Source organism: Pimephales promelas, chromosome 20 (genome assembly GCF_988280905.1).
Source record: "Pimephales promelas chromosome 20, fPimPro1.hap1.1, whole genome shotgun sequence".
NCBI lineage: Eukaryota > Metazoa > Chordata > Actinopteri > Cypriniformes > Leuciscidae > Pimephales > Pimephales promelas.
The window spans coordinates 30693307-30706356 of record NC_142788.1 but is presented as its reverse complement, the minus strand read 5'-3'; the positions used below and the strand labels follow the sequence as shown (position 1 = coordinate 30706356).

The 13050-nt window shown below is 40.0% G+C and overlaps 2 protein-coding genes across 4 annotated transcripts in view; both read left to right on the top strand.

The window, feature by feature from the left end:
• Positions 1-4696, top strand: part of LOC120484101 (nephronectin) — a 13497-nt gene extending 8801 nt beyond the window's left edge. Inside the window, exons 7-13 of the mRNA XM_089124196.1 lie at positions 706-840; positions 920-1012; positions 1724-2413; positions 3039-3122; positions 3204-3302; positions 3424-3692; positions 3959-4696. Coding sequence (XP_088980322.1) covers positions 706-840; positions 920-1012; positions 1724-2413; positions 3039-3122; positions 3204-3302; positions 3424-3692; positions 3959-4069 — 1481 coding nt within the window. The 3' untranslated portion in view covers positions 4070-4696. The remainder of the gene's footprint in view (positions 1-705; positions 841-919; positions 1013-1723; positions 2414-3038; positions 3123-3203; positions 3303-3423; positions 3693-3958) is intronic.
• aimp1b (aminoacyl tRNA synthetase complex interacting multifunctional protein 1b) lies at positions 3604-13050 on the top strand. Of its 3 annotated transcripts, none has more exons than XM_089124347.1 (7): positions 3604-3692; positions 7659-7748; positions 7928-8041; positions 8296-8445; positions 11059-11270; positions 11712-11880; positions 12733-13050. In XM_089124347.1, the coding sequence occupies exons 2-7, from the start codon at positions 7664-7666 to the stop codon at positions 12897-12899; spliced, it is 897 nt and encodes a 298-aa protein (XP_088980473.1). In that variant the 5' UTR covers positions 3604-3692; positions 7659-7663; the 3' UTR covers positions 12900-13050. The 3 variants fall into 3 exon arrangements, with proteins under 3 accessions (XP_088980473.1, XP_039535033.1, XP_039535032.1); XM_039679099.2 differs by lacking the exon at positions 3604-3692 and adding an exon at positions 5706-6495 and having other exon boundaries at positions 7664-7748; XM_039679098.2 differs by lacking the exon at positions 3604-3692 and adding an exon at positions 5706-6495.

The window sequence follows — 13050 nt, the reverse complement described above, 5'->3', positions numbered from 1 at the left end:
ACAACCATTATATATATATATATTTTTTTTTTGCATTGCATCATTATTTTCCGGACAATCAAGGACATTTTGTCCTAAATGATAAATATTATATTATCATATAATTATAAAATTATGATATAAATGTCAAAATTTGAAATTACTGATTTACTAGTTTTATTGTGATTTTACACTCACAAATCAAAGGATAAAAATGATAAATTTAATTTCATTATTCATTTACTCTAATTTACTCTAAAAAATGTTGCTGTAATTTTACAGTTAAAAATCAAAACATAAAAATGAAAAATTCAATTTCATTATTCGTACATTTACTCTACATTTCTCACTTTTATATTTTAATTTTTGAGTGTAAAATTATAGAGTAAATGAAAAATGAAATGAAATTTTTCCTTTTATCTTTTGATTTTTTTACTGTAAAATTACAGCAAAAATTATAAAGTAACTGAAATTCATTATTAAATTACTCTACTTAATAATTAATGTCATTTTACAATCAAAAATGAAAATATAAAAATTTACTCATAATTTTTACTGTAATTTTACACTCAAAAATTAAAATATAAAAATGAGAAATGCCATTTCATAATTCGTTCACTCTGATTGACTCGTAATGTTTGTGGATGTGCGTGTGACATTATTTCGACTCGAGTGTTTCTCTCTGTAACGTCTCAGTATTGAGTCCGCATGCTTTGCTCTGCTCAGATGTTGACGAGTGTGTGACGGGTCAAGCCAAGTGTGCGCGGTTCCGTAAGTGTGTGAACACGTTCGGCAGCTTCGTCTGCAGGTGTCATGACGGCTTTGAGCTGAAGCACATCGACGGGAAGTATCGCTGCACAGGTGTGTTTAGACACACACACACACACATTACACTGACTGGATTAAATGCATCACAGACTCTAAACTTCAGTTTTTTCAGATAAGAAGAGATCGTCGGTTTGCTACGACAAGCCGGGACACAAGAAATGCAAATGCACACCCGGGGTTAACGGCAAGGGTTACGACTGCAAATGTACGTGAGTGTGATCTTACAATAATTCACCACGCAATAGACTCATCATATTTTCTGTAAGGGTGTTTCATCCTTCCCTCGGGTCGTTTTGACCCGAAATATTTGAGTGTGTGAGGTGTCCAAGACCTTTGAATAGATTTTTTTTAATGGATTCGAGGAGTTTTGTGGTTGTAATTTAGAAAAGTAGCACATCCTTCTCTTGCGGGTCGATTTGACCCCTTCAGATTGAATGGATTGCGAAGAAAGCTTCAGGACACATAGAAAAACCTAAAAATGCTTAAAATTCAAACAAAAAATGCTAAAACTTTACCAAAAAAAAAAAATTGTTTACCAAAAAAAAATATTGTATCTGAATGCATGCTGAAGTGAACCAGCGGAACAGCTCCTCTGCTCCATATAGAGATATAGAGTCATGAAATATCATTAAAAATATTTTGAAGATATTTTGAATTTAAGTTGAAAGAATGTGAGGAATGTGCTTAAGTTACTATTTATTATTTATTGATCAAATCTAGTCATTTAAAGGCAAAAACCCCAAAATTGCAGTAAAATAGAAAATATATTACCAAAATGAAATAAAATAAGCTTTCTGGACAAACATTTTTTTTGCTATAATTGTAGGGCTTCGGGTGATTTTGACCTGCGAGGGAAAGATGTGTAACAGTGTGTGAGGGAAGGATGAGGGTTAAGTAACGCTGTGTGTTTTTCTAGCTGTTGTTAAAGTCATTATTGAACCTGCGAGACCAGTGAAAGTCACAGCCAGTCCGACCACCGTCTATACGGCAACAACTCCCATGGCAACCACCAAAGAAAAAAACACAACAACAGCCATAGCAACTCCCACCATGATCATCACCACAGAAACTTCAGTTCCAACAAGCAATGCGGTTACAAAAGTAACACCAACTACTGTTGCTATGACAACGACGGAATCTAAAACTACGACAGCCCCGACAACAGCCCTGACAACAACGGAATCTACAACTACAACAGCCCCGACAACAACGGAATCTACAACTACAACAGCCCCGACAACAACCCCGACAACAATGGAATCTACAACTACAACAGCCCCGACAACAGCCCCGACAACAACGGAATCTACAACTACAACAGCCCCGACAACAACCCCGACAACAACGGAATCTACAACTACAACAGCCCCGACAACAACCCTAACAACAACCCCGACAACAACCCCGACAACAACGGAATCTACAACAACAACAGTCCCGACAACAACCCTGACAACAACGGAATCTACAACGACAACAACCCTGACGACAAGTCCCATGGTAACCACAACAGCGTCGGCGCCTGTATCGAACACGAGCTCCACCACGACTCTGGACAACCGCGTCCACAGAGAGAGCACCGCGAAGCCCAGAGGAGACGTACACAGTGAGCACGCAGAACATTACACATGAAGTTACACACATCTTGTTCTGGTGATGAACAAATGTTCCTCCCGCAACGTTAGGAGAACGTTTGTTCAAAGTTATCTGGTTTTTAATAATGTTCTCAAAATGTGCACAAAAACATTATGTATATCGTTGTGGATTATTGTTTTTTTTTTTTAAATGTTGGTTTCAACTTAAAAAAGTAAGTTATCTGGTTGCCTTAAAATTTTGAGTTCATTGAAATTAAAAATTTGAGTTAATACAAAGAAGATTGATTTAATCAACAGAATCTCAAAATACTATGTTACCTGCTCCACATTAATTATCTACGTTGATTTGACAAAAGAAAAAAGTTGTAATAACAAATCATGAAATAATGTTTCATGAAAAATCGTGAAGTAATGTGTGTATGGGTTAGTGTGTGTGTGTGTGTGTGCGCACATAGCAAGTTCCAAAACCTTTACCAAGGCAAGTTTTGTACCATTCCAATGAAGTAAAAACAACAACAAAAAAGAACTAAACGTACCATCTTTCGGTCAGAAATAACCGTAGGGTTAACAATACAACAACTGAGAGTTTGTTAATTAACAAAAACAGTTCTGATTGGTTCATTTCTCTTCTTTTAGTTCCACGTTACGAGAGCAACCTGTTTGACTGGGACTTTGACGTCGAGCTGGGAAACACAGCGGAGTATGTGCGAGATGATCCAGGTAACATCCACAGTTCTGCCTAGGAGACCAGACAAACCAGTGGATCTTACTGACGAGTGTGTGTGTGTGTGTGTGTTTCAGCGACTGGTGTCGTGAGCTGCTCGTTTGATGAGGGTCTGTGTTTGTGGATGAAGGACTCAGAAGGAGATCTAAGATGGGAAATCAAAGATGATCCTGCTGGTAAAACACAGAATTACACCGAACTATAGTGTTCTGCACACACTAGTTATATCTGGTGTCTGAATCATTTTTTTTGTTCGACTGTACAACAAAAGCTTTCTTACCTGTCAATCACTCTCAGGTGGGCGGTACCTGTCAGTGCCAGAGGCAACGAACAGACGAAGTGTCAAAGGGGCGCGGCTTACGGTGCCACTGGCCACGCCCACAAAGGTGTGGCAGGGCGGCGACCTCTGTCTGGCGTTTAGACACCGTCTCCACGGAAACCACATCGGCTCTCTGCAAGTGTTTGTCAGAAAGGGGCGGAGTCACAGCCCGTCAGTCTGGACCACGACTGGAGGACACGGCTGGAGACACACCCACATCACGCTCGGGGGGCGGGGCCTTGTTGATGTAAGCATGAATAATTCATCAGTTTCTACACTCTGGTTAAACACTGGGTTAAAAACTAAACCAATTTGGGTTGTTTTTCAGCCCAAGGGCTGGGTAAATATAGGACAGAACACGTGTTGGGTTCATTTAACCTAAAAATAACATTTAGTATGTTATAATAGTATATCCATCCTGCCGTTTCTGATTATTGGGCCTATGTTCATCTTGATGTTAAGATGACGTTAATATGTTAATTCAGGTTATTAACTGATGTTGTTGTGTATCAGATTGTGCTGAAGGCCGAGAGACGGCGAGGGAAACATGGAGAAATCTCACTGGATGATTTTAGTCTGAGACGAGGAGCCTGCAGTGATAGAAACGACAGGACAGATCAGTGACACACACACTCACTAGATTCTGTTTGTCTTCCAAGTTAATGGTATATATATATATATATATATATATTTTTTTTTTTTTTTTTTTTTTTGAAGGAATATTCCAAAAGACTATTTCAAAATTCAGTATTTGTGGTGAAATGTGACCTGACATGTTCAGTGAGAGTCAACAACACACTTACATGTGTTTGTTTCAGTGGTTTGATTACTGTTTATATTTTTATACCTCAGTAGATCAGTAATAATTAGTGTTAATGAATCTGAATTATCAGGGGGGCTTGTCATTTAAATTATTTATAAATAATAAATATGTTTCCTGTTTTTTAAAAAAAAAATCTGCTTCTGTTCATGTTTTTTCCCCCGTTGTTTCTCACTCCTCGCCGTTACTGCGATCATGAAGTGTTTCTGACGTGTGTGTGTTGTAAATGCGTTCTGTTTTTGCTTCAGTATTGTGTCTGAGTTTGTATTTATAGCTTAAAGTTCTTTATAAAGCGCTTTGAGTGCCGAGAAATGTAATGAATTATTATGAATTATAAACTCGAAGCAAAACCTCCGATGTTGATCATTTTGATTAATCTGACTGCTATTAATGTGAATGTTAGTTGTTCTGCATTTTAGTGCTTTTGGCAGTGTGTGAGTGTGTGTGTGATGGGTAGGTTTCGGGGTCGTGTGTGTGATAGGCATTTGGACAGGTTTAGGGGACGGGTTAGTGTGTGTGTGTGTGTAGGGTTAGTGAGGGGACAGAATTTACAGTTTTTACAGTATGAAAACCAATGTCCCCGTTTAGATAGCTAAAGTAAATGTGTGTGTGATCTGTATAAATTGAGCGGGACAGACTGAACTAAAGGTGTGTGTGTGTGTGTGTAACATGAAGCAGACCATCACAACATTATCATTCATAAACAGTGTGTGTCATCAGTCGCGGGTTCATCTCAGTGAGCTGCACTCACAGGCGCCATGGAAACGGGCTAGCAAACAAAAACAAACACTAGCATTAATATGGATGAGGCCTTTTCTTGAAGTGAAAATGAAAGGGAAAAAACACTACATCTTTCGAAAGCCGATTGCGTCTCCAAATGTGTTCTTCGTTTCCCGTAATATGAAGGGTACAATGGAACCTTCATTACACACTCTATCCCAGAATGCATTGCGTGCCAGTGACGACATGATTGGGTTTTTGTTTTTTGTTTTTTTGTTTTGAGAACTTTACAAATGGCACTTTTACATGTTAGTATTGGTTTCAACTAACTCAGATATCTAATGATTTGAATGTTAAAAAACAAACAAACTTTAAAGCTGTTTAAATGTTGACTTATATCATGCTAAGATGGTATTATATATAGTTATGGACAGTAATTATATGAATAGTTTTGTTTTCAGAAACTTTATGAAATGTACAAATGCTTCTGCCACGTTTTGTCGTAGGACAGAGGGACTCTGACACAACATTTGATTGCGTTATTAATCGCCTGTTGGCGAACATGTCAAACTAGCAAGCAAAGACTTCATTTTTGGTCTAGGATCAGAACAGAAGAATCTGTAAGGATTCTCAAAATTGTTGCTGCAGTTCTGCGGTGACATCTAGTGGCTGAGAAGATGCATTACACGACTATAATGTGCGCTTCACATTATGTTGTAATTGTTTCATAATGTTTTAAACTGAACACACACATACAAAACAATTCTTCACTTTAGCTGTATTTGGTTTAATAAATAAAATTGGGTTATAGTTGATATCAACGTCCATTAATAAGTCTTCAGCAAACATGCAGTCCTAAATAAATACAATGTAACATTAGGCTTATGTTTTGTATGGCATTATACAAATATTGTTTATTTTATATTTATATTATATTCGTTGTTGCTTGTCATCTGCTGTTTTCAAAACGATTTTCCGTTTTTTTATACGATTATTATTCTGTTTTTTGCACAACAGCACGATCTGCTCTAGTTGTGTCGTGGCGCCATCACGTGGTCAACATGTGAACTGAAGTGGGATCTTATACGAAATGGTTAACACGTTTCCCAACTATTAAATTACACAAGGCATGGACAGTGCCAAACAAATGAGTCCGTTCCAAATTATTCATCATCACCCTTGTAATAATTTAAAATATTTTCCGCCCCGCCCACCTATTCGCCCCGCCCATCGCCCCCGCCCCCCCGTGAAACTCTAGAATAAACTGCAGACCTTCACACAAACAAACGCAGCCTTACACCTGTCCGAGGACAGACACAAATGTGTACAACTCAGGAGAATATGATACTACAAATGTGCACATGTGCAGAGAGAGAGAGAGAGAGAGAGAGAGAGAGAGAGAGAGAGAGAGAGAGAGAGAGAGAGAGAGAGAGAGAGAGAGAGAGAGAGAGACACTGAGAGACACTTCAGTCCTTCCCTTCGCTTCTGAAACACAGAACTCAATGTGCAGGTGAATATTTATCTTCTTATATCACATTATAAATGACAAATGTTTATTATAGCATGCATATAACTGCTCTGGAATAATATATGTATGAATGCCTTTCAGTCAAGTCAAGTCTCCTTCATTTATACAGCGCTTTTAGCAAAAGTAGACCGTTTCAGCTTTAGATAATGTGAGATTACAGTAACAGAGATTGTTTGGCTTTACAGCAGCTCTAGAATAAAAATATTGTCCAGCTAAAGTTAGTTTTTGATTGATTTCCGTTGCAAAGATCAGTAACTAGATAACACACCGCTTTAACGGAACAATGTCATGTAAAAATAGGCAATCTCTTTTTTTTTTAACGTTTAACAACTTTCACCTCAGGTCCATTAAATAAACTTCACAACTAATTATATTATTGTTATTCATTTTATTAATAATATTAACAATAAATCAACTTCTGATTTAAATAATACAGGAATTAACATAACCAGCTAAAAAATAATAATTTCCCATTAAGTTATGAAAACGTTATTTATGATTGTTTTCTGAATTTTACCACACAAAAAAAACGTTCCATTTTCAAACATTATGAGACTTTTGAATATTTTCTGAACGTTCTGAAACAAGTAGTTACGTTTAAAAAATGTAAGATGAACGTTCTAAAAACTGAAACGTTCTTAAAGAACGATATACAAATAATATTTTTTGAGGACATTATTAAAGAGATAATTTGAACAATCTATTAATGTGTACCGGAAGAACGTTTGTTCACAACGTTGACAGGACGTTCTGTGAAAACGCAACATTTAATTGCGTGTTTTGGTTTCTACACACCCACTTTAATAATGTAATTATTGCACATATAATACTGCATAATCGTAATTCCAGTTCCAACGCATTTATAGGTTTTCTTGCTTGTATTGTTGTGTGTCTGTGGTTTGAGAGTGTGTGTTTGTTTTGACATGAACATGACAGAAGTGTTTGGTAGCTTTAGTTTCTGTTTGTGTGTTGTGTTCAGTGTCTGGACGCTCATGTGTGTTAGCGGTAATGGGAAGAGAGAGTTGAGCTTGTGCCTTGAACAAGTGTGTGTGTATTTATAGTAGCTGGACAGTGACAGCTGCTACACAAACACACACACACACACAGATGAATTCATGAGCGCTGATGTGTGTTTTGTGTCTCAGTGCAGATGTCTGATAAAAGATCAGATCCTCAGGATGAAGATCAGATGGAGTTCTTCACACAGCAGCTCCTGTTACTGCACGAGAAAGCCTGTGAGACACACACACACACACACACACACACACACACACACACTAACCGTACCCCTTAACCTACCCGTCACACACACACAAACACATTAATTGTAGGCCTATGTTTATATTGTTTGTGTTTATGTTTATGTGTGTGTGTGTGTGTGTGTGTATGTGTGTGTGTGTGTGTGTGTGTGTAGTGCTGCAGAAGTCAGTGAGGGAAGAGAAGAAACTGCTCGTTGAAAATGCCAAACTGAAGAAAGACATCAATGATCTGAAGAATAACCTGCAGGAAACACAGAAGAAGAAAGCAGGTACTTAACAGACACACAAATACATGTGTGTGTTTGTGTGTGTGTGTGTGTAGGTTTATATTACATTGACCAAAATGAGAGTAAAACCTGAGGTCACCTACATTGAGGAGTGTGTGTGTGTGTATGTGTAGTTTTGGGTTATGGTTAGTGTGTGTGTGTGTGTGTAAAGAGAATATACAGTTTGTACAGTATAAAAACCATTACTTACCCACAAAGATAGCGAACCAGACTGTGTGTGTGTGTGTGTGTTTCAGTGAAGCTGCATCAGGAGCGAGTTCTGGCGGCATCAATCGCATCTAAGTCGGCCCTGTTGGGGGAACCGGCCCCGTCACCGCGCCACACCGGGGCCCGACCGGACCCGAGCTCGTCTCGCCCTGAGGGCCGGCGCAGGAGAGAGCGCAGAGGTGATCAGCAGCAGCACTGACTCTCTAGCGTCTCTATGTCGTCTTTAGGTCGTCTCTAGGATCTCTAAGTCGTCTCTAGGTCATTTCTAGGTCGTCTGTAGCATCTCTGAGTCGTCTCTATGTCGTCTCTAATTCGTCTCTAGCATATCTAAGTCGTCTCTAGGTCGTCTCTAGGATCTCTAAGTCGTCTCTAGGTCATTTCTAGGTCGTCTCTAGCGTCTCTAAGTCGTCTCTAGCATCTCTAAGTCGTCTCTAGCATCTCTAAGTCGTCTCTAGCATCTCTAAGTCGTCTCTAGGTCGTCTCTAGGATCTCTAAGTCGTCTCTAGGTCATTTCTAGGTCGTCTGTAGCATCTCTAAGACGTCTCTATGTCGTCTCTAAGTCGTCTCTAGCATCTCTAAGTCGTCTCTATGTCGTCTTTAGGTCGTCTCTAGGATCTCTAAGTCGTCTCTAGGTCATTTCTAGGTCGTCTGTAGCATCTCTAAGTCGTCTCTATGTCGTTTCTAAGTCATCTCTAGCATCTCTAAGTCGTCTCTAGCATCTCTAAGTCGTCTCTATGTCGTCTTTAGGTCATCTCTAGCATCTCTAAGTCGTCTCTATGTCGTCTCTATGTCGTCTCTAGCATCTCTAAGTCGTCTCTATGTCGTCTCTAAGTCGTCTCTAGCATCTCTAAGTCGTCTCTATGTCGTCTCTAATTCGTCTCTAGGATCTCTAAGTCGTCTCTAGGTCATTTCTAGGTCGTCTCTAGCGTCTCTAAGTCGTCTCTAGCATCTCTAAGTCGTCTCTAGCATCTCTAAGTCGTCTCTAGCATCTCTAAGTCGTCTCTAGGTCGTCTCTAGGATCTCTAAGTCGTCTCTAGGTCATTTCTAGGTCGTCTGTAGCATCTCTAAGACGTCTCTATGTCGTCTCTAAGTCGTCTCTAGCATCTCTAAGTCGTCTCTATGTCGTCTTTAGGTCGTCTCTAGGATCTCTAAGTCGTCTCTAGGTCATTTCTAGGTCGTCTGTAGCATCTCTAAGTCGTCTCTATGTCGTTTCTAAGTCATCTCTAGCATCTCTAAGTCGTCTCTAGCATCTCTAAGTCGTCTCTATGTCGTCTTTAGGTCATCTCTAGCATCTCTAAGTCGTCTCTATGTCGTCTCTATGTCGTCTCTAGCATCTCTAAGTCGTCTCTATGTCGTCTCTAAGTCGTCTCTAGCATCTCTAAGTCGTCTCTATGTCGTCTCTAATTCGTCTCTAGGATCTCTAAGTCGTCTCTAGGTCATTTCTAGGTCCTCTGTAGCATCTCTAAGTCATCTCTATGTCGTCTCTAAGTCGTCTCTAGCATCTCTAAGTCATCTCTATGTCGTCTTTAGGTCGTCTGTAGCATCTCTAAGTCGTCTCTATGTTGTCTCTAAGTCGTCTCTATGTCGTCTCTATGTCGTCTCTATGTCGTCTCTAAGTCGTCTCTAAGTCGTCTCTAGCATCTCTAAGTCGTCTCTATGTCGTCTCTAATTCGTCTCTAGGATCTCTAAGTCGTCTCTAGGTCATTTCTAGGTCCTCTGTAGCATCTCTAAGTCATCTCTATGTCGTCTCTAAGTCGTCTCTAGCATCTCTAAGTCATCTCTATGTCGTCTTTAGGTCGTCTGTAGCATCTCTAAGTCGTCTCTATGTTGTCTCTAAGTCGTCTCTATGTCGTCTCTATGTCGTCTCTATGTCGTCTCTAAGTCGTCTCTATGTCGTCTCTAGCATCTCTAAGTCGTCTCTATGTCGTCTCTAAGTCGTCTCTAGCATCTCTAAGTCGTCTCTAGCATCTCTAAGTCGTCTCTATGTCGTCTCTAAGTCGTCTCTAGCATCTCTAAGTCGTCTCTAGCATCTCTAAGTCGTCTCTAAGTCGTCTCTAGCATCTCTAAGTCGTCTCTAAGTCGTCTCTAGCATCTCTAAGTCGTCTCTATGTCGTCTCTAGCATCTCTAAGTCGTCTCTATGTCGTCTTTAGGTCATTTCTAGGTCGTCTGTAGCATCTCTAGGATCTCTAAGTCGTCTCTAGGATCTCTAAGTCGTCTCTAGGTCGTCTCTAAGTCGTCTCTAGCATCTCTAAGTCTTCTCTATGTCGTCTTTAGGTCGTCTCTAGCATCTCTAAGTCGTCTCTATGTCGTCTCTAAGTCGTCTCTAGCATCTCTAAGTCGTCTCTAAGTCGTCTCTAGCATCTCTAAGTCGTCTCTATGTCGTCTCTAGCATCTCTAAGTCGTCTCTATGTCGTCTTTAGGTCATTTCTAGGTCGTCTGTAGCATCTCTAGGATCTCTAAGTCGTCTCTAGCATCTCTAAGTCATCTCTATGTCGTCTTTAGGTCGTCTGTAGCATCTCTAAGTCGTCTCTCGGTCATTTCTTGGTCGTCTGTAGCATCTCTAAGTCGTAGGCTGTCTCTAAGTCATCTCTAGGATCTCTATGTCGTCTTTAGGTCATTTCTAGGTCATCTGTAGCATCTCTAGTATCTCTAAGTTGTCTCTAGGTCATCTCTAGGTAATTTCTAGGTCATTCCTAGGTCGTCTGTAGCGTCTCTAAGTTGTAGGCCGTCTCTAGGTCGTCTTGGTCGTTTGCGAGATTGGTTTCTAGTGAGAGATGTGTGTGTGTGTCAGGTGTGGACGCGGCGCTCCTGAAGACCTCTGAGTCGGATCTGATGCGCGAGCAGAAACCCGACGTGTCCCGTCTGGACCTGCGGGTCGCTCGGATTCTGGACGTTCGGAAACATCCGGATTCGGACTCGCTGTACGTCCAGGAGGTGGAGTTAGGAGAACCCGCCCCCAGAACCGTGGTCAGCGGACTGGCCAATCACGTGCCTCCAGAACAGGTGAACAACATCACAGTCGAGGTCTAAAGAAAAAACCCGTTTCTTTTTATGGAAAAGCGAATGTTATTGAATTGAACAGGTTTACGGGGGATTTAGTCACAGAGTTTACAGTTTTAGTGAACTATTCCGTTCCAGCATCATTACTCCAGTCTTCAGTGTCACATGATCCTCCAGAAATCACTCTAATATGAGGATTCATGATTATTATTAGTGTTGAAAACTCTTCATATTTCTGTGGAAACTGTCATGCATTTTATTTTTCAGGATTCTAGAAACTTCAAAAGAACAGCATTTGTTTGAAATACAATCTTTTTGTAACATTTTGATACATTTAATGTGTCCTTGCTGAATAAAATGATTAATTTCTTAAAAAAAAATTAAATAATAATATGGACCCATGCGTTATTCAGTGTGTGTGTGTGTGTGTGTGTGTGTGTGCAGCTGGTGGGCTGTCTGGTGGTGTTGTTGTGTAACGTACGGCCCGTGAAGGTTCGAGGTGTTCAGTCGCAGGCCCGCCTCCTCTGCGCTGTCAATCAAGAGAGCATGGAGCCGTTGACTCCGCCCACTTCTGCTCAGCCTGGCGACAGGATCACGTTCCAGAATTACCCCGGTAAGAGCTGATCGCCATAACCCCGCATTAACAGCCCGTGGTGAGGAAAGCTATTTTTAAAAGTAATGCATTGCAATATTGTGTTACTCTCAAAAAAAGTAACTAATTGCTTTAGTTACTTTTTTTAATAAGTTGCGTTGCTTTTTCTCACCTGGTCTGGGCTTGCTTGTTTATTATTTAACAACAACAACAAAAAAGTAACATTTTTAGCAAATTTTAAAGGGATAGTTCACTTTGAAATTGATTTTTGATATGGAGTTTTACCTTTCACTAAACATATTTACATATATCGAAATTGTCTTCCATTGCGATTTCCCGTATATCGAAATATGTTAGTGAAAGGAAAAACTCACGAAATCTCCGTGTAAACGTTGCGTGACGTAGACGCGCAAGAGATCACTTCCGGTGCAATAAATGTCATATTAAATGTCAATTAAATACATAAAGTATATTTGCGTAATGACGTTAATTATAAAAGTTTTGCGTAAAATTCTGAGATTTCACTGTTTTTATTCATTTTGAGGAATGTTGAATGTTTTCGTGCAAGTGAGATGAGCAAACGCATGTTCACATTTACACGAGAACTAGGATGTTTACACACACACACATACACTTCCTCACTTTATTTCTCAACATGAGGACAGGAGAGCTGTCAGTCAATAAATGTGAAGCAGTAATTAGCGTTACTTAATTGAAAAAGTAACTTGGATATCTTGTAAATTGAAAAAGTAATGCGTTACTTTACTAGTTACTTGAATAAGTAATCTGATCACTCAAGTGTCTTGTAATGAGCTTCCCCAAGACCGTAGACAGCCATGAGCGCTGGTGACGGACTGTGTTTGTGATGTGCAGGTGAACCGGAGAGAGAGCTGAACCCCAAACAGCGGATCTGGGAGCGCTTGCAGCCCGACCTGCGCACAGATGCGAAGGGCGTGGCCTCGTATAAGGGCGGGGCCTTCGAAGTGCGAGGGAAGGGCCTCTGCCGGGCCCCGAACATCAGCAACGGCGGGATCAAATAACAATAACAGCTTATCAACACAGTCCAAATCCCACCAATAAATCAGTAAAAAACTCCAAAAGCCTCGGCCTTCTGCATTAACATGTTTAACAGTCAGCTCGCATACATAAAATATGCGATATATTTATGATATATAATAAATATAACCGCAA

What these genes read in the sequence shown, in the direction of transcription:
- aimp1b (XM_089124347.1), top strand. Translation starts at nt 7,664, where the DNA reads ATGTCTGATAAAAGATCAGATCCTCAGGATGAAGATCAGATGGAGTTC. An exon ending in GTTACTGCACGAGAAAGCCT is followed by an intron (nt 7,749 to 7,927) that starts GTGAGACACACA and finishes GTGTGTGTGTAG; the next exon opens with TGCTGCAGAAGTCAGTGAGG. An exon ending in CACGTTCCAGAATTACCCCG is followed by an intron (nt 11,881 to 12,732) that starts GTAAGAGCTGAT and finishes TGTGATGTGCAG; the next exon opens with GTGAACCGGAGAGAGAGCTG.